Source organism: Arachis stenosperma, chromosome 5 (assembly GCF_014773155.1).
Source record: "Arachis stenosperma cultivar V10309 chromosome 5, arast.V10309.gnm1.PFL2, whole genome shotgun sequence".
NCBI lineage: Eukaryota > Viridiplantae > Streptophyta > Magnoliopsida > Fabales > Fabaceae > Arachis > Arachis stenosperma.
Window position 1 is genome coordinate 57,306,671 of NC_080381.1, and position 21,437 is coordinate 57,328,107.

Below are 21,437 nucleotides of genomic sequence, written 5' to 3' on the forward strand. Positions count from 1 at the left end.
GCATTGATATATTAAATGTTGTTGATTGGTTAGGAGAAGAACAAAATTTAAGGACCATGATTAGAGAAGGATAGAGTGATTACCCTATACACTGGAGAGATTAGAGTATACATACATCATCAGTGAGGGTTCAATGCTTGAAATTCTATGTTTCCCGCTCTCATGAGCTAGCTTCTTGTATTTTTATCTGTTCTTACTAAATGAGAATTGAATTAGTGAAACTTGGTTTGTCATTGTTTGAAGAGCTTATTTATTCTTGATCAAGTGGACAAGAATCATATAGTTGCATTCACATATATAGGCTGCATTGCATTGCATGAGTTTTTACATGTTCCTACTCATTTATTCTATCTCCTTCATCTAAGCATGAGGACATGCTAATGTTTAAGTGTGGGGAGGTTGATAAACCACTATTTTATGGTTTACAATGTGTTTAATTGTGTGGTTTCATCATGGTCTTTACCCACTTATTCATATAATTAGCATGCATTTATATTTCCTTCCTAAAGTTATTACATGATTGAAAACTTACTTCTTGGAGACCTTTGATTAGGTATTTTAACCTCCTTTATTCCATTCGATGCCGTGATCTGCGTGTTAAGTGTTTCAAGCATTATAGGGCATGAATGAGTGGGAGATTGGGAAGGAAGTTTGCAAAAAAAATGGAAGGAATACAAGAAATTGAGGAGATGACCAGCGAGAAGTGACGCGTACACGTCAGCGACGCGACCGCACGGAAGAGAGGAATTCGCAGTGACGCGGCCGCATGAGTGACGCGGACACACGGACTGGAAAAGCAGAAGCGACGCTGAGGCATGGACAACGCGCCCGCATGGAAAAGCAAAGCGTCAAAGGACGCGTCCGCGTGAATGACGCGTCCGCGTGACGTGTGATGACAGGTCATCATATACCCATTTTTCAAGCAAATTTCACTTGTTTTACTAGTCATTATGCACTTTCTTGCATCCTAAGTAAGTTATTTGGAATGAAAATGCATAACTTCTTTAAATCAAGCAACTACCATTAAATTGATGCTAAATCATGAGGTTTGAGCTAAAATTAATTGATTTTTAATGAATTATAAACCTTATGAATTTAGAGATGCTTTGAGTGGTTGTTTTGGTTTCTTGTAGGTGAAGAAAGGAAGAAAAGAAGAAAAACGTGGCTTAAGAAGTGTGGCCAAGAGATAAGAAGTGTGGCGCATGGTAGGGAGGAAGCTACACTGCCCTCCAAGAGAGCACACTGCCCTCCAGGAGAGCAACATAATGAGCCAAACCTTGAAAAGTATCACTTCCCTGCCACAACAAGGGCAGAGCACAATTTGATGCCAAGGACCAAAGGGAGCAAAAACTCTGCCCTGCCCTCCTCAAGAGCAATATCGAGCTTCATCCAAGAACAATTCAAAAGAAATTGCTTCATAAGGCTTCCTATGGGTTTCGAACCCAAGGACAAAGAGGAAAGGAGTAGCGCTCAAGCACAATGAAAACAAGCAAAAATTGGCTTGATTTCAATCTCCCAGGATCGAACACGGCACCATGAGGAAGCAAGGAATTAAGCATTACTTTGGTGCCAAGAAAACCAAAGAAAAAGAAGCAGCGTGTGCCTCCACCGAGTTTCGAACGTGGGACTTCTCCTTTGGCACATTGCCCTGCCCTCCACAAGGGCAGGGCAGCATTTTGTGGTGCATGGCCAGCGCACATGATTGGCGCGCACCAGGGAAGTCTCGGCCAGCAGCAGCGCGCACGGGCAGCAATTGGCGCACCATGGCAGCTCTGCCCTGCCCTCCACAAGGGCAGGGCAGCATCCTGATGCATCACACACACCAAGCACGCTCGCAATGAGCCGCACGCACCATTTCCTGCTCTTCCCTCCACAAGGGCAGGGCAGCCTCCTGGAAGCCACTTTCTCATGGGCTCAAAATTGGATTAAAAATCCAACTTAATTCATTTCTTCACCAAATCAAAAGCCCATCCAAATTCCGAAATCCAAGAATAGAAAGTGTATAAATAGGAGATAGTTTGATGTAATTAGGGGGCTTCTTTTGATTTTTGAATTTTTACATTTTGAAACTTCATCTTCTCTGAGAGCTTTGAACTGAGATTTGAGAGAATTAGGGAGGAGAATTGATCTCTCTTCTTCCTTATTCTTGCTTGAGCATTTTTACTTTTCTTGTTTGAATCTCGGATGTGAAGAATTGAGGAATTTCTGTCTCAATCTCCATTTAAGATCTCTTTGATTACCTCACTGCATAATTGAGTTGAATCCAATTTCCTTTACTGCTTCCTCTTTAATTTCTCGTTAATTGCTTTGTGAATTTGGATCTGGGAAGGCAATTGAGATCTAGACTTTGCTATCTAGTCTCTGGAGTCCTGAGATCCCATTTTCCTTTTGGTTCTTCTGTGAACCCCTGCTGCAATTTACTTTCCCTTTCTGTTTGAGATCTAACAGAACTCAAATCATCTCTTGCTTTGATAATTGTTGCAATTTAATTTCCCTTGCTTGAATTCTGAAATCCCAGTCCTCAAACCCCTTTTCCATTCAAGCAATTTATATTTCTTGCACTTTAAGTTACTATAATTTACATTTCTTGCACTTTAAGTTTCAGTCATTTAATTTCTTGTTCTTTAAGATTCAGCTCTTTTACTTTCAGTTCTCTTTAATTTCTGCAATTCTTCCCTCCCCCTTTACATTTTCTGTCATTTACTTACCGTTGGATACAAAATCAATCAACCAAAACTTGATTCGCTTGACTAAATCAACCACTAAACTAAAATTGCTCAAGCCTTCAATCCCTATGGGATCGACCTCACTCCCGTGAGTTTTATTACTTGATGCGACCCGGTACACTTGCCGGTGAGTTTTGTGTTGGATCGTTTTCCACACATCAAGTTTTTGGCGCTGTTGCCGGAGATTGAAATAGATTGACAATGATTAAGTGAAGTGGATATCTAGATCAAGCACTTTTTTCTTTATTTTTAACTAACACACTAACTGTTTGAATTTTTGCTTAAACTAACTAAAACTTCATTCTAGCAATAGGTTGAAGTTTCACTGGTTTTCTGGATCTGTGTGTTTCTTATTGTGTGTTTGTATGTCAGGTACAGGAAGAGCTTCCCCTATTCTCTCTGAAATTGACCAAAGAACTCTTCGAAGAATAAGAAGAGCTGAAAGAGGGAAGAACGTTATTGGAGAGGAAGAATCTGAGGAGGAATTCCAAGAAATGGAAGGAGATCCATCAAATCCCAATCAACCAGAAGGAGGGGCCAACAATAACCCACAACAAAGAAGAGTACTGGCTTCCTACACATTTGCAAATGCTAGACATTGTGGGAGTAGCATTCTTACCCCTAATGTCAATGCAAACAACTTTGAACTAAAGCCACAACTCATCACATTGGTCCAAAACAACTGCTCTTTTGGAGGAGGGCCGTTGGAGGACCCGAATCAACATTTATCTACCTTCTTGAGGATTTGTGACACTGTCAAAACCAATGGTGTGCCTCTTGACAGTTACAAGTTGCTGCTCTTTCCATTCTCTCTCAGGGACAAAGCCACTCAATGGCTAGAAACATTTCCAAAGGAAAGCATCAACACTTAGGATGATTTAGTGAGCAAGTTTCTTGCCAAATTTTATCCCCCTCAAAGGATCATAAGATTGAAGACTGAGGTGCAGACATTCACTCAAATGGATGCTGAAAATTTATATGAGGCATGGGAAAGATATAAGGCTCTGCTAAGGAAATGTCCACCAGAAATTTTCACTGAGTGGGATAAGTTGCAGAACTTTTATGAAGGACTTACTCTGAAAGCTCAAGAGGCACTTGATCACTCAGCTGGAGGATCATTGCAATTGATGAAAACTGCAGAGGAAGCTCAGAGCCTCATTGATATGGTGGCTAACAACCAATATTTCTTTGCTCACCAAAGGCAACGCCAACCGTCACAGAGGAAGGGAGTGTTGGAATTAGAAGGAGTGGATACAATTTTGGCTCAACACAAAGTGATGCAGCAACAGATTCAGCAACAATTTGAGCAAATGGCCAAGAGAATTGATAACCTTCAGGTTGCATCAGTGAGTGCCACAAGCCAACCATCAACTAACTTGGGGGCAGAATGAAGAGAACCAAGAAGAACAGCAACCAGAGCAAGTGCACTATATGAACAACCAAAATTCTGGATCAAATGAAGTGTATGGTGACACCTACAATCCATCTTGGAAGAACCACCCAAACCTTAGGTGGTGAGACAACTACAACCAAAACCAACAACCATGGCAAAGAAACTCAGCTCAAAACACTCCAAAAAACAACCAAAATCACAATCAGCAGCCAACTAACCAAACCTTTTACAGAAAACCCCAAAATAATTACCCCAATTCTAACCATTATCCACCCAACAACCAACCAACCAACCAAAACACTCACCATCATCCATCAACACCCCAAAACCAACCAATCTCACAAGACTCTCAGAGGATTACTAATCTAGAGCTGCTCATGGAGAAGATGACGAAGAACCCAGAATTGACAACAAAGAACCAAGAAGCTTCCATGAAGAGCCTAGAAAGACAGATTGGACAAATCTCCAAGCAGATTTCAATTGAGAGACCTTCAAGCTCACTACCAAGTGATACCATTCCTAATCCAAAAGAAGAATGCAAAGCCGTGCAATTAAGGAGTGGAAAGACATTGGTGGATGGCAACCAAGGAGCAACCAAGAAACTTATGGAGAATGACAAAGAGCCAACAGAGAAAGATGGAGCTAACAACAAGGACAAAACAAGCAAGAATGTCCCAGAAAAGCTCACAGAAGAGAACAACCAACCACAAAATTTAAAGAAGGGAAAGCAGATCATGGAAGAACCAAATCCAAAACAGCAGCAAGTGGAAAAGAGTCTTACACCTCCACTACCTTATCCACAGAGATTCCAAAAAGAAGCAAAGGATCAACATTTCCATAAATTCCTTGAGACTTTCAAGAAGCTGGAAATCAACATACCTTTGGCTGAGGCATTGGAGCAAATGCCTCTATATGCCAAGTTCTTAAAGGAGCTCATCATCAAGAAAAGAGACTGGAATGAGAAGGAGACGGTAATGCTCAGTGAAGAATGCAGTGCACTAATCAAAAAAGGGCTCCCTCCCAAGCTTGAAGATCCTGGAGGTTTCTTCCTACCTTGTACTATTGGAAGCCTATTCATCAACAAGGGGATGTGTGACTTAGGAGCAAGTATAAATCTAATTCCATCTTCTTTAGTGAAAAAGCTTGGCATAGGAGAGGTAAAACCAATACAGATGTCCTTGGAATTGGTGGACCAATCAATGGTATATCCTAAAGGGTTGATTGAGAACCTTTTAGTTAAGGTTGACAAGTTCATCTTTCCTGCAGACTTTGTGATTCTACATTCAGCATAGAATGAGAATGACTCCATAATACTTGGTCGACCATTTTTGGCCACTGCTAGAGCCATTGTAGATATAGAGCAGGGAGAGCTAACCCTCAGGATGCATGAAGAGAGCATCACCTTGAAAGTGTTTCCAGAATCACAAAGTAATGAAGAAACAAGCAAGACAATTAGTGACTATCTTCCAAGGCGAGCAACCAACAACACAGTGGAACAGAAGAATGAGCAGGTGCAAGGAGGGGAAGGAATTCAAAAAAAAGCCGGGATGATAAACAAAAAGGAAAGCATCACAACTCAAGTCACTGTCAAAGGAGACAGATCAACAAGAAAGAAAAAGAAGAAAAACAAGAAGAAGGCTTACAAAGGGTGGAAGAATAAAAAAATTCCAACTGAAGGATTTTCCAAAGGTGACAAAGTACAATTAGTATATCAACAGCTGGGAACAGAACATCATTACACTGTCAACCAAGTACTCTCTCTTGAGCACATTGAAATTGAGCATCAAGGCACACAGAGAAAGCTTACAGTGAGAGGGGACAAGTTGAGACATCACCAGCATCAACCACCTTAAAGGGAGTTCAATGTCAAGCTAGTGACAATAAAGAAGCACTTGTTGGGAGGCAACCCAACCTGAGGTAGTTTTCTTTTCATAGCTTTTTCAATAAAAATGTTGAATAATTGGTATGCATTGCAAGGAGCTAAGTTTGGTGTTGCACACCAAAACAACTTAAGGGAGAATGAAAGATTCTAAGTTTGGTGTTCCACCAAAAATCTCATTTAAAAGAACATTCTCACTTCCTGCACAATGCTAACTCCAAGCAATCAGACAAATTATTCAACTATTTAACTACTTTCTAGCCTTAATCCCATAACCTTTAGCAAGAACACAAGGTTTCACATATGGTTAACTTGCTGCATCAGAGGCAGTGGCAAGCAATTAAGTTTGGTGTCTCCAACACCAAAATAAATCCAAGAGCCACACTCAATTTATGCATACTAACCATGCAATTGAGGGCTTGAGAAGCAAGCAACTTTGAGAATTATGCAGGACATGAGTCAACAATTGAAGACATTGTGCATCTTAGCTCAAAGAAAATACAATAGAAGGAAGAATCAAAGGGCTGCAATTTCAAAGGTTGTATCTAAACTTAATCCTTGCTGCTGTGAATTGTTTTGAACATGGGAACCATTATATATCCTGCTAAAGTGTTTATCTAGTTGCAAGTGAAGTTGTTTGATTAAGTATGCTAATCTGCATAATGCTAGTCATCCATCACCTAACTGAATTTTGTTTTGTTTCCCATATGCTTGAATAAAAGAGAATTGTTTGAATTGGAAAGTAAATATCCAATGTTGCATACGTTAGAATGGAAGTTAATGGTGGTGTATGTGTTTGATTAAATGCATAACTCATAAAATAATTGCTGCATAATGTCATTTTCATTAAAGTGTGATCTAGCTTGCTATTATAATGGTTCTTATCAGTAAAGAAAAAGCCCTTGAGAACAAAAATAAAACAGAACGAAAAGGAAGAAGAAAAAGCCAATGTGGCAAGAAAAACAAAGAATAAAGGCTGGACACCAATAGCTTGGACCCTAGGACACATGCCTGTGGTGTTCTTGTACTAAGATATGTTTGGACAAGTAAATTCTGAGGGGTATTTCAGAACCCGGTCACTTAGATCAACTGATTTGGGATGGCCAATTGAAAGTCCACAATAAAGAGCAACTTAGATACAGAACATTTAGTTATCCAAAGAGATGTTGGGCATCAATGATCCTAGGAGGAAATAGTGAGCCATGTGTCTGTGGTGGAAAGATGTTGAGTAAAAACAAAATAATAAAGCCAAAGGTTACTACTGCAACATTAGACACCAAGCCTCCAAAAGAATAATAAGCTTGTTAAGCAACATGAGAAAAGAAAAGTTAGCAAGGGAGCAAAGAAAGAATAAATCTTATAACAACAAGTTTAGTAAGCCTTTGAGGAAAAATGTATATTATGTAACAGCAACAATAATTGAGTTATCATTGTCTGCATAAAAACTCCATGAATCAAGTTCTGCTATATGCCTAATAAGGATACGTTTTTCTTTTCTTGTTCATTTCATTTTCTCTTAGTTTTGATGCTTGCTTGGGGACAAGCAAGAATTAAGTTTGGTGTTGTGATGGCAGGTCATCATATACCCATTTTTCAAGCTGATTTCACTTGTTTTACTAGTCTTTATGCACTTTCTTGCATCCTAAGTAAGTGATTTGGAATGAAAATGCATAACTTCTTTAAATCAAGCAACTACCATTAAATTGATGCTAAATCATGAGGTTTGAGCTAAAATTAATTGATTTTTAATGAATTATAAACCTTATGAATTTAGAGATACTTTGAGTGGTTGTTTTGGTTTCTTGTAGGTGAAGAAAGGAAGAAAAGAAGAAAAACGTGGCTTAAGAAGTGTGGCCAAGAGATAAGAAGTGTGGCGCATGGTAGGGAGGAAGCTACACTGCCCTTCAGAAGAGCACACTGCCCTCCAGGAGAGCAACATAATGAGCCAAACCTTGAAAAGCATCACTGCCCTGCACACAACAAGGGCAGCGCACAATTTGATGCCAAGGACCAAAGGGAGCAAAAACTCTGCCCTGCCCTCCTCAAGAGCAATATCGGGCTTCATCCAAGAACAATTCAAAAGAAATTGCTTCATAATGCTTCCTATGGGTTTCGAACCCAAGGACAAAGAGGAAAGGAGTAGCGCTCAAGCACAATGAAAACAAGCAAAAATTGGCTTGCTTTCAATCTCCCAAGATCGAACACGGCACCATGAGGAAGCAAGGAATTAAGCATTACTTTGGTGCCAAGAAAACCAAAGAAAAAGAAGCAGCGTGTGCCTCCACCGAGTTTCGAACGTGGGACTTCTCCTTTGGCACATTGCCCTGCCCTCCACAAGGGCAGGGCAGCATTTTGTGGTGCATGGCCAGCGCACAAGATTGGCGCGCACCAAGGAAGTCTCGGCCAGCAGCAGCGCGCACGGGCAGCAATTGGCGCACCATGGCAGCTCTGCCCTGCCCTCCACAAGGGCAGGGCAGCATCCTGATGCATCACATACACCAAGCACGCACGCAATGAGCCGCACGCACCATTTCCTGCTCTGCCCTCCACAAGGGTAGGGCAGCCTCCTGGAAGCCACTTTCTCATGGGCTCAAAATTGGATTAAAAATCCAACTTAATTCATTTCTTCACCAAATCAAAAGCCCATCCAAATTCCAAAATCCAAGAATAGAAAGTGTATAAATAGGAGATAGTTTGATGTAATTAGGGGGCTTCTTTTGATTTTTGAATTTTTACATTTTGAAACTTCATCTTCTCTGAGAGCTTTGAACTGAGATTTGAGAGAATTAGGGAAGAGAATTGATCTCTCTTCTTCCTTGTTCTTGCTTGAGCATTTTTACTTTTCTTGTTTGAATCTTAGATGTGAAGAATTGAGGAATTTCTGTCTCAATCTCCATTTAAGATCTCTTTGATTACCTCACTGCATAATTAAGTTGAATCCAATTTCCTTTACTGCTTCCTCTTTAATTTCTCGTTAATTGCTTTGTGAATTTGGATCTGGGAAGGCAATTGAGATCTAGACTTTGCTATCTAGTCTCTGGAGTACTGAGATCCCATTTTCCTTTTGGTTCTTCTGTGAACCCCTGCTGCAATTTACTTTCCCTTTCTGTTTGAGATCTAACAGAACTTAAATCATCTCTTGCTTTGATAATTGTTGCAATTTAATTTTCCTTGCTTGAATTCTGAATTCCCAGTCCTCAAACCCCTTTTTCATTCAAGCAATTTATATTTCTTGCACTTTAAGTTATTGCAATTTACATTTCTTGCACTTTAAGTTTCAGTCATTTAATTTCTTGTTCTTTAAGATTCAGCTCTTTTACTTTCAGTTCTCTTTAATTTCTACAATTCTTCCCTCCCCCTTTACATTTTCTGTCATTTACTTACTGTTGGATACAAAATCACTCAACCAAAACTTGATTCGCTTGACTAAATCAACCACTAAACTAAAATTGCTCAAGCCTTCAATCCCTGTGGGATCGACCTCACTCCCGTGAGTTTTATTACTTGATGCGACCCGGTACACATGCCAGTGAGTTTTGTGTTGGATCGTTTTCCACACATCAATGTGCGCGACCTGCAGAATTTCAGAAGTCGCTGGCAGAGTTTCTGAGCCGAATTTCAACCCAGTTTTCGGCCCGAAATTACAGACTAGAGTCAGGAAACATGCAGAAACGAAGGACAACAATTCATTCTACATAATTTTTAGTTTTAGATCTGGATTTACTCATCCCCTAGGTTTTCATCACTTGACATTTATAATTAGGATTTTTGGGAAGATTTTGGCTTTAGCTTTTGAGAAGAGCCTACCTCCGGTACTAGTCATATTATTTTGTTATTTACTTTTTATATTTACTCTTCTATATTTTTAATCCTTCTAGAGTTGACTTTGGCTTATTTTTACAAGTTATTAATATAGACCATTTTTATTTTCAATTAATCCTTTTATTTTTATTTATCATGTCTTCTTTTATTTTCACCATTAATTCTGTGAATTTTATAATTATGATGAGTGAGTAGTTCCATGACTTGATTGTGGATGATTGATTGAAAGGAACCCTTGAGTTGAACAACTCAAGAGAGAAATTATAATTGGGTTTATTGTTGAATCACCCTCTAATCATTAACTCTAGTCCTTCCCAAGGGAGAGGATTAGGACTTGTGACTAGAAACCGATTTCCAACTTGCTTGACTTCCCTTTACCTAGTAAGGGTTAACTAAGCAGAGTAATTTCCAATTATTAATTAATCTTGAGAGTATTTCAGCAAGAATAGGGCTTCCAACTAATCTACCCCCAGTGAAGGCTTTTATTTAAAATTAATTAAATTCTCTAATTTAAATTTCTGTTTATCAACTCAACCATTTTCGAAAACATCTATTGATGAAATAGCACATCTCTCTGCAACTCATTGGGAGACGACCTGGGATTCATACTCCCAGTATTTTAATTTTCAATATTGTGACAACCCCTTTTTAAATTGATAAGCGGATTTTCGGCTGGTTAAGGACTGTACTTGCAACGTATTCCTGTTAATAAATTCTTAACTTGCCAATTTCCGTTACGTCATGGCTCTATTAGTCTGATTTAGTGTTTCTTGTTTTGTAATTGATGGATTTAGTCTGAAATTTTTGTCAAAAACTTTAATAAGACCATTAACTTGTTTTACTGTTATCACATTCAAGAACTTTAATAAGTGCATTAAGTTCATCAGGTTGTGCTTTCCATCTTGCTAGACTGAAGGAGGAGTTTGTGGTGCTTCATTGCTTGTTTAAGAACTAATATGAGCCATTGATTTTGTGTTGTTATACTGTTGCTGCTATTTTTTTATTTTTGTTGCTAATTGTTCTTGATTTCTAAATATGAAATTATTTGATTTGTGTTGCTAATTAGAGTTTTTGTGAGTAGTTATGACCAAACCAAACATAATTGAGCAGTTAAGAAATACTCATCTCATAGGAAAGTCTCATCTTTTGAGACTGAAGATTCTTTATGTGCAGGAGGAATGAATGCTTGACCTCCGACTCTTGATTCTGTATCCTATTAGCCTAGACATGTCATGTTGTATCAAGTTTGTAACTAATACACCTTCTAGTTTATATTTATCAACTTGCATTGTCATCTTTTCAATGTGCAGACAAATCAAAATTGATTTTTAATTTCTTCACATCCTAGACAAACAAATGTTGTGTTTGCAATGGAGACTCTCTTTTAAATTCAAATAATAAATTGTTCTTCTCTCGGTTAGTTTTGCTTTGATTTCACTAAATACTTGCATACACCTCAAGCTTTAATATGTTTTGAATTATCTACTTGAAACTTTATTAGGGAGCAGTTCAAAGTTGGGAGTGGAGTAGCTTGCAGCATTGAAAACCATCAACACAATGAACTTGATAACAATGAGTGCTTCAGGAAGTATGGTGATATAACAGAGGTTTCTTAACAAGTATCCTGGATTTTATGTTTTAGAAGCTAAATGATTGATCCTATTTTAGGTATCTTCCTAAAGATGGTTTACACAGACTCAATTTATGAATTTTCACCATCGTTTGAAAACACATTTGATTGGAAGCTTGGAAAACATTTAATATTATCAATGTGTTAACTATTAAACAAACATGTTCTGTAATTTTATATTATAGCAATAAACATGTTCTATAATTTTTATTGTGTTGATGATTTATTGATTGTTTTTTATTGTGTTGATGAGAGTTGTTTTATAATTTATTTATTATTTTTTTAAAACTGTTTTTCCGGTTGGACTACGGTTGGACCGGTTAGACCAATGAACCAGTGAACCAGTGAATAAAACGATTCGATGACCGGTCCGGTTCTCTGAACCTTGATCTTTTGCATTAGATTAAGTATGATAGCAATCAATAACAACATATTCACCGAATCAGGATTGCCCCAATACTTTTCATACTTAACCCTCATCCTTTCTACCATTGACATAGTACTAAAATCAATAGAATCACAAGAATGATGAATAAATCCTCCAATTGCAAATACTTCCTTCATATACATATCACTGGTAACACATAAGGTACCAGAAACATGTATAGTAGCATCACTGAACACTCGCAAAAATGGTACAATGGACTCAGTATACTCCCAGTCTGAATCAGGAGGAACACCTCTCCCTTTTCCTCCATTCATCTCTCCTATATAGGTATTATCTTTCAAAGCAAGCAACTCAAATGCTTTGCGATGCTTCAAAGCTACCTCTAACATTTGATAGGTAGAGTTCCACCTAGTCTCAACATCCATGCAAGGCAAGCCTTTATATTGAATTTTTTCTTGTTCAACACACTTTTGAAACCTACTAGCTCTAAATGGAGAAGATCTAACATACTTTACTGCACTACGAATCCTCAAGACTGATTCATCAATCTCTTTCAACCCCTCTTTTACAATTAAGTTTATAATATGTGCACAACACCTCATATGAATAAATTCACCATTCAAAATAATGCTATTCCAAGAATTCAATCGTTGCTTCAGATATTTAATTGCAACATCATTAGACGAGGCATTATCAACTGTCACACTAAAGAAGACCTGATTCAAATTCTAATTATTTAAACAAGATTCAATTGTTGCTCCTATAACCTCTCCTAAATGACTTGTCACTTGACAAAAGTTAAGTATTTTTTTATGTAATTTCCAATCCAAATCAACAAAGTGTGCTGTCAAACTCATATAAGTAAAATTTTGAATTGAAGTCCAAGTGTCAGTGGTTAGACATACTCTACCACAATTTGCCGAAAGAAAATCTTGCAACTTCATCTTCTCTTCAGCATAAAGAGCTCCAATGTCACATGCTAATGTAGTCCGTGAAGGAACTTTGAATCTTGCTTGTAGGGCATGCACAAATTTTCGGAATTTCGGGCTTTCAACAAAGCGAAATGGTAGCTCTTCCCCAATAAACATTTCCACAAGTGCCCTTCGAGCCTCCTCTTAGTCAAATTTGGAAGCACTGGGTGAATTTAAAACACCACGCTCATCTATAGTCGGTGTGGTCGTTGTTTTTCTTCTTTTATTCGAATCTTTATTAGGATTTTGTTTGCTTCTTCTCAAATGATCACCCATTGAGCTGGTTCCATTCCCATATTTTATTAAGCTACCACAATATTTGCATTTAGCCTTCTTCTCGGTAGCATTCTCTACATCAAAATGATCCCAGACAGCTGACCGATTCTTACGAACACCTGACGGTGGAGAAGATGGTTGAGTGCTAGTGGACATCCCTGCTGCTTCAATATTACTGTTTTCAGTCATTTTGCTTTGCATATAAAGCAAGGTGTACATAACTCAAAATTTGGTACTAAACATGCTAAAATTAACACAAACTAATCCAAAAAAACAGCAGCCAATAAAATTTCAGCATTAACTCTACCATAAAATTACACAAACAAAAAGTTAACATAAAATTTGTCTGTCATTGTTCTATTGTAACTTTGTTATGTATGCTTACTTTTACTCGATGCAGCCGAGGATTGGTTGGAGCCTAATGTTGTGCTGAAGGCATTTGAAGCTAGGGCTGCTTGGTTGTCTGTTGCTTGTGCTCAAAACCTTAGCAAGTTCACCAATCCTGAAGACGGTAAATGATTCAAATTCTTCAACTAATCTTGACTATGGAGCTCTGCTTAAATTTTCCATTTCTTGTGTAGCTTCACAAAAGAAAAGAAAAGAAAAGAAAATTAACTATCGATAAGATGACAGATTTAATAAATAATAAGTTCAATCTGAACCCACACAACAACACACATATATATATATATATATATATATATATATATATATATATATATATATATATATATATATATATATATATATATATATATATCAATTAATTTTAAGTCCTAAAGAATTAACCAAAGCCATTAGCACTTCAAGATATTATCATTTAAATAATAACCAAAAAAACTCCCCAGGATATACCAAAGTTCTTTTAAGTGCATTCGTTGAGATAGTTTGCAATTCGCGGAACATGCTTAAATATTATTATGATTAGTGATAATAATCTTTTTTCACAACAGGTTTCCAAGCACTCTCAGCTGATCTCGCTGAGGCAGCAGTGGCTCATTGCCAATTAATTGTTGTTTCCAAGTGAGCTTCTTCCAGATTTTTTCAAAAATCAACAACATTGCTATTTGATCCTAACTCAAAACATAATAGTCTATTATTAATCAATATCTTAATTGCTTATTCAAGATATTAGATTTCTGTACTTGAAACTAGGACCTGCTTGAATCAGTCTAAAGCTTGATCAAACTCTTTCATTCAGATTCCTTGAGAAGTTGCAACAAGATATACCTGTATCTATATTGGCTGCTGTTTCTACAGTGTATCTGTATATATTTTTATGATTAGATACATAAAATTATTTTAATAGCATATGTAATAATATAGTATTAATTAAATTCTCCATTTAAAACATTTCACATTGTTATATTCAACACACACTGAAACCAAAAATTAAAAATTAAAAAGCACAACCCTCCGAAAGCTTTCCAAACCAGCACGGCAGCCCCTGATTTCCATCACCGTCAACTTTTTTGGCTAATAAAACTACTACTAATCCTAAAAGATATTGATTGCTATATATAAAATTTGCTAAATTAAAAAATATATATATATATATATACACACAAAAAGAACAATCAAGTGGTGGCAATGTGGCATCATGCTTTTATGATATATATATTCCTCTGCACATGAATTTGGGAAATTGATGAAGACAACGGATACAATTCAAGATGCTCATATTCTCTCTCAAATTGGATACAAATTCAGTGTTCATAAAATTGCTTGCATGGATGGATTAATGGTACTCAAATGAATGCTGCTACTTCATTTTCAAAGAATCAAATTAGACCTTTTAGTGTGGCAGCTGCTAAACAATTAGGACAGAACTGAAAAGTTGCTTTAGCCAAATTTTGTACAATACTGTTTATTATTTGCCATTTTAATATTTTAAACACTGTACATTTATAATTAATCCCAACATGCACTTCACTAATTTCATTGAATAAATCGGTTAACTAACCACAACCAACACATTCACTAAATCACTTGTGTTTCTTCCAATGGTGAGTAAATTACACATTTTTTTGGCACTTCTTCACCAATTAGTTTTCCATAATCAATAAAATCTATTCTTATTGATGATCACTGACATCACCACTAATGCATTTTAACATCAATATGTTTGATCAAATACATATTTGGAAGCATCATCTCACTATTGCAACTCACTAGCCAACTCACTACTCAACTCACCACAGTTTGAACCAGCCAGCTAAATGCTAAATTGGTAGAACAAGGTGGTTGTTTCAGAAGAATAAGTAAAAGTCTAAATGCTTTGATTTCATTGTGTAAAAAACGTGAAGTATGAGGAATGACTAGGGTGCCCAGTTCAGCGTGTCCTTCTCTAATGCTCCCCTCATTATATGGTGTTGACTATGTCAAGAGTTTGTATTTGTATTGTATTCAACAAATGGCCACTTATTTGGATTGTAAACCAATCAACACTCACTTCTCTAAGGTGTGTGAGATAATAATAATAATATGAATGTGACTAAATTCATGTAGAGACAGCTATACAAGCAGATAAAGGTCTTCTATCAAAGCTATAATATAATTAAACGACGATCAATATCCACAGTTGAAGGAGAAGACCGAAGAATGAAAACGGCGAACAAAAAAGGAGAAGACCGAAGGAGAAGCACCGAAGGAGAAGATGCCACAGTTGAAGGAGAAGTACCGAAGGAGAAGCGTGACGTCACAGTTGAAGGAGAAGCACCGAAGGAGAAGGAGAAGTGCGATGCCACAGTTGAAGGAGAAGCGCAGTTTGGACGTAGTGTGAACTGTGTGAACTGGTACACCGAAAATTAGGGTTTTTCCAAATTTGGATCTTAATTTGGATTTGGATCCGAATCTGAATTTAAGTTGGTTAATTGGTTTGGATTAAAAAATCAAACCATAAAATTAATGCAATGTGGTTTGGATTTTTTGTTTTTAAAATTGGTTTTTTTTTTTAAAGTGGTTTGGTTTGGATTGGGTTTAAAATCCAAAATTTAGATTTTTTTGCCCAGCCCTAGGTGGATATATAGGAATCATTATAATGTTGTGTGTGAAAGAGTGTAATATGAGTGAGTTTGTAAATTTGTTTCATCTAAAATTGAGAGTTGTCTAATTCAACCCATCTAACCAAAAAATAAAAAATAGCATTATTTCTTTTAGGTACTGATGAGCGGATAATTTATACGCTTTTTGGCATTGTTTTTAGGTAGTTTTTAGTAGGATCTAACTACTTTTAGGGATGTTTTCATTAGTTTTTATGTTAAATTCACATTTCTGGACTTTACTATGAGTTTGTGTGTTTTTTTGTGATTTCAGGTATTTTCTGGCTGAAATTGGGGGATCTGAGCAAAACTCTAATAGAAGGCTGACAAAGGATTGTTGATGCTGTTGGATTTTGACCTCAATGCACTCGAAATGGATTTTCTGGAGATAAAAAACTCCAAATGGCGCGCTCTTAACGTCATTGGAAAGTAGACATCCAGAGCTTTCCAGCAATATATAATAGTCCAAACTTTATTCAAGATTAGACGACGCAAACTGGCGTTCAACGCCAGTTCCATGCTGCATTCTGGAGTCAAACGCCAGAAACACGTCATAAACCAGAGTTAAACGCCAAAAATACGTTACAACTTGGCGTTTAACTCCAAGAGAAGCCTCTGCACGTGTAAAGCTCAAGGTCAGCCTAAGCACACACCAAGTGGGCCCCGGAAGTGGATTTCTGCATTAATTACTTATTTCTGTAAACCCTAGTAGCTAGTCTAGTATAAATAGGATATTTTACTATTGTATTAGACATCTTGGTTTCGTCTTTTATCTCAGCATCCATCTTTGGACGTTTAGTTCTTAGACTTTGGGGGCTGGCCATTCGGCCATGCCTGAACCTTGATCACTTATGTATTTTCAACGGTGGAGTTTTTACACACCAAAGATTAAGGGTGTGGAGCTCTGCTGTACCTCGAGTTTTAATGCAATTACTACTATTTTCTATTCAATTCAGCTTATTCTTGTTCTAAGATATCCGTTGCACTTCAACCTGATGGATGTGATGATCCGTGACACTCATCATCATCCATCCTTATGAATGCGTGATTGACAACCACTTTTGTTCTACCTTAGAACGAGCTCATATCTCTTGGATTCCTTGATCAGAATCTTCGTAGTATAAGCTAGAATTATTGGCGGCCATTCTTGAGAATCCGGAAAGTCTAAACCTTGTCTGTGATATTCCGAGTAGGATTCAGGGATTGAATGACTGTGACGAGCTTCAAACTTGCGATTGTTGGGCGTGATGACAAACGCAAAAGAATCAATGGATTCTATTCCGACATGATCGAGAACCGACAGATGATTAGCCGTGCTGTGACAAGAGCATTTGGACCTTTTTCACTGAAAGGATGGGAAGTAGCCATTGACAACGGTGATGCCCTACATACAGCTTGCCATGGAAAGGAGTATGAAGGATTGAAAGTAAGAAAGCAGTATGTTGCAGAGATTCAATAGGGACGAAGTATCTCCATACACTTATCTGAAATTTCCACCAATGATTTACATAAGTATTTCTATCTTTATTTTATGTTTTATTTATTATTATTTTTGAAAACTCCATAACCATTTGAATCCGCCTAAATGAGATTTACAAGATGATCATAGCTTGCTTCATACCAACAATCTCCGTGGGATCGACCCTTAGTCACGTAAGGTATTACTTGGACGACCCAGTGCACTTGCTGGTTAGTTGTGCGAAGTTGTGACAAAGTGTGATTCACGTTTGAGAGCACTACCAAGTCTTTGGCGCCATTGTTGATGATCACAATTTCGTGCTCCAAGTTTTTGGTGCCGTTGTCGGGGATTGTTCGAGTTTGGACAACTGACGGCTCATCTTATTACTCAGATTAGGTAATTTTCTTTTCAAAAAGTTTCAAAAATTTTTCAAAAAAAAAATTTCTTTGTTTTCATTTTTTCAAAAAATAATTTTCGAAAAAATCCAAAAAAATCATAAAATCATAAAAATAAAAAATATTTTTGTGTTTCTTATTTGAGTCTAGTGTCAATTTTTAAGTTTGGTGTCAATTGCATATTTTTAAAATTTGTGCATTTTTCGAAAAAACTCATGCATGGTGTTCTTCATGATCTTCAAGTTGTTCTTGACAAGTCTTCTTGTTTGATCTTTAAATTTTCTTGTTTTGTGTTTTTTGTTATTTTTCATATGCATTTTTGCATTCATAGTGTCTAAGCATTGAAAATTTCTAAATTTGGTGTCTTACATGTTTTTCTTTTCTTGAAAATTTTCAAAAATAAATCTTGATGTTCATCATGATCTTCAAAGTGTTCTTGGTGTTCATCTTGACATTCATAGTGTTCTTGCATGCATCATTGGTTTTGATTCAAAATTTTCATGTTTTTCATTGGGTCATTTTTGTGTTTTTCTCTCTCACCATTAAAAATTAAAAAAAATCAAAAGAATATCTTTTCCTTTTTTTCTCATAAATTTCGAAAATTTGAGTTGACTTAGTAAAAAATTTTTAAAACTTAGCTATTTCTTATAAGTCAAGTCAAATTTTCAATTTTAAAAATCCTATCTTTTCAAAAAACTTTTTCAAAAATCAAATCTTTTTCATTTTTTTTATTATTTTCGAATTTTTTTTTAAATTTGATTTTCAAAATCTTTTTCTTATCTTTATTTCAAAATTGAAAACTTTGCTAACAATTAATGTGATTGATTCAAAAATTTGAAGTTTGTTACTTTCTTGTTAAGAAAGGTTCAATCTTTAAATTCTAGAATCTTATCTTTTAAGTTTCTTGTTAGTCAAGTAATCAATTTTAATTTTAAAAATCAAATCTTTTTCAAAATATCTTTTTCTTAAAAATCATATCTTTTTATCATATCTTTTAAAATTATATCTTTTTCAAAAAAAAATTTAATTTCAAAATATATTTTCTAACTTCTTATCTTTTTAAAACTAATTTTCAAATCTTTTTCAACCAACTAATTGACTTTTTGTTTATTTCTTATCTTTTTCAAAACCACCTAACTACTTTTTTCTCTCTAATTTTCGAAAATCACTTCCCTCTTTTTCAAAATTTTCTTAATTAACTAATTGTTTCAAAGTTTAATTTTAATTTTATTTCTTTTCTTAATTTTCGAAAATCACTAACCCTTTTTCAAAATTAATTTTCGAAATTCTCTCCCTCTCATCTCCTTCTATTTATTTATTTATCTACTAACACATCGCCTCTACTCAAGAATTCGAACCTATCCTCCCCCTTGTGTTTGTATTCTTAGCTTTTCCTTCTTCTATTCCTTCATTCTTCTACTAACATAAAGGAATCTCTATACTGTGACATAGAGGATTCCTCTTCCTTTTCTGTTCTCTTCTTTCTCATATGAGCAGGAACAAGGAAAAAGGCATTCTTATTGAAGCTGAACCTGAACCTGAAAGAACTCTGAAGAGAAAACTAAGAGAAGATAAAATACAACAATCCAGAGACAACCTTACTGAAATTTTCGAACAAGAAAAGGATATGGCAGCCAAACCCAACAACAGTAATGCAAGGAGGATGCTTGGTGACTATACTACACCTACTTCCAAATTTGATTGAAGAAGTATCTCAATCCCAGCCATTGGAGCAAATAATTTTGAGCTGAAACCTCAACTAGTTGCTTTAATACAACAGAACTGTAAGTTTTATTGACTTCCATCAGAAGATCCCTATCAGTTCTTAATTGAGTTCTTGCAGATCTGTGAGACTGTTAAGACTAATAGAGTAGATCCTGAAGTCTACAGGCTCATGCTTTTCCCTTTTACTGTAAGAGACAAAGCTATAATATGGTTGGATTCACAACCTAAAGATAGCCTGGACTCTTGGGATAAGCTGGTCACGGCCTTCTTGGCTAAGTTCTTTCCTCCTCAAAAGCTAAGCAAGCTTAGAGTGGATGTTCAGACCTTCAAACAAAAAGATGGTGAATCCCTCTATGAAACTTGGGAAAGATACAAGCAGATGACCAAAAGGTGTCATTCTGACATGTTTTCATAGTGGACTATTTTGGATATATTCTATTATGGTCTATCTGAGTTCTCTAAAATGTCACTGGACCATTCTGCAAGTGGATCCATTCACCTAAAGAAAATGCCTGCAGAAGCTCAAGAACTCATTGGCATGGTTGCAAATAACTTCATGTACGCCTCTGAGAGGAATTCTGTGAGTAATGGGATGCCTCAGAGGAAAGGAGTTCTTGAAATTGATGCTCTGAATGCCATATTTGCTCAGAACAAAATGTTGACTCAGCAAGTCAACATGATTTCTCAAAGTCTGAATGGATGGCAAAATGCATCCAACAGTACTAAAGAGGCATCTTCTGAAGAAGAAGCTTATGATCCTGAGAACCCTGCAATGGCAGAGGTGAATTACATGGGTGAACCCTATGGGAACACCTATAATTTCTCATGGAAAAATCATCCAAATGTCTCATGGAAGGATCAACAAAAGCCCCAACAAGGCTTTAATAATGGTGGAAGAAACAGGCTCAGCAATAGCAAGCCTTTTCCATCATCTTCTCAGCAACTGACAGAGAATTCTGAGTAGAGTACCTCTAACTTAGCAAACATAGTCTCTGATCTGTCTAAGGCCACTTTAAGTTTCATGAGTGAAACAAGGTCCTCCATTAGAAATTTGGAAGCACAAGTGGGCCAGCTGAGTAAGAAAGTCATTGAAACTCCTCCTAGTACTCTCCCAAGCAATACTGAAGAGAATCCAAAAAGAGAGTGCAAGGCCATTGACATAATCAACATGGCCGAACCTAGAGAGAAAGGAGAGGACGTGAATCCCAATGGGAAAAATCTCATGGGACGTCTCTCAAGCAAGAAGGAGTTCCCTATTAAGGACCCAAAGGAATCTGAAGGCTATATAGAGACCATAGAGATCCCATTAAACCTCTTTCTGCCATTCATGAGCTCTGAAGACTATTCTTCCTCTGAAGAGGATAAAGATGTAACTGGAGAGCAAGTTGCTCAATATCTAGGAGCCATCATGAAACTGAATGCCAAGTTGTTTGGTAATGAGACTTGGGAAGGTGAACCTCCCTTGCTCATTAGTGAACTAGATACATGGGTTCAGCAAACGTTACCTAAAAAAAAATAAGATCCTAATAAATTCTTAATACCCTGTACCATAGGCACCATGACCTTTGAGAAGGCTCTGTGTGACCTAGGGTTAGGCATAAATCTTATGCCACTCTCTGTAATGGAGAAGCTGGGGATCATTGAGGTACAGCCTGCCACATTCTCATTACAGATGGCAGACAAGTCAGTAAGACAAGCTTATGGATTGGTAGAGGACGTGTTAGTGAAGGTT

General features: G+C 36.8%; 1 protein-coding gene and 1 long non-coding RNA gene across 2 annotated transcripts; one reads left to right on the forward strand and one right to left on the reverse strand.

Annotated features, from left to right (window-relative positions):
* Positions 1 to 11,732: 11,732 nt before the first annotated feature.
* LOC130980818 (zinc finger BED domain-containing protein RICESLEEPER 2-like) lies at positions 11,733 to 13,274 on the reverse strand. Its single transcript, XM_057904459.1, has 3 exons — positions 13,082 to 13,274; positions 12,744 to 12,952; positions 11,733 to 12,554 (listed from the first exon to the last, which is right to left on the reverse strand). Exons 1-3 carry the CDS (start codon positions 13,272 to 13,274, stop codon positions 11,733 to 11,735), a joined length of 1,224 nt encoding a protein of 407 aa, XP_057760442.1.
* Positions 13,275 to 13,520: 246 nt separating this feature from the next.
* LOC130979712 (uncharacterized) lies at positions 13,521 to 14,318 on the forward strand. Its single transcript, XR_009086715.1, has 3 exons — positions 13,521 to 13,596; positions 14,039 to 14,108; positions 14,287 to 14,318. It is a non-coding gene; the product is annotated as an uncharacterized LOC130979712 (long non-coding RNA).
* The last annotated feature ends 7,119 nt before the right edge of the window (positions 14,319 to 21,437 follow it).

Coding starts and splice junctions, on each gene's coding strand:
- LOC130980818 (XM_057904459.1), bottom strand. CDS start 13,274: ATGACTGAAAACAGTAATATTGAAGCAGCAGGGATGTCCACTAGCACT. Junction 12,953..13,081: donor GAATGGAACCAGCTCAATGG/GTGATCATTTGA, acceptor AATTTGACTAAG/AGGAGGCTCGAAGGGCACTT. Junction 12,555..12,743: donor TTTCGGCAAATTGTGGTAGA/GTATGTCTAACC, acceptor AATTTGAATCAG/GTCTTCTTTAGTGTGACAGT.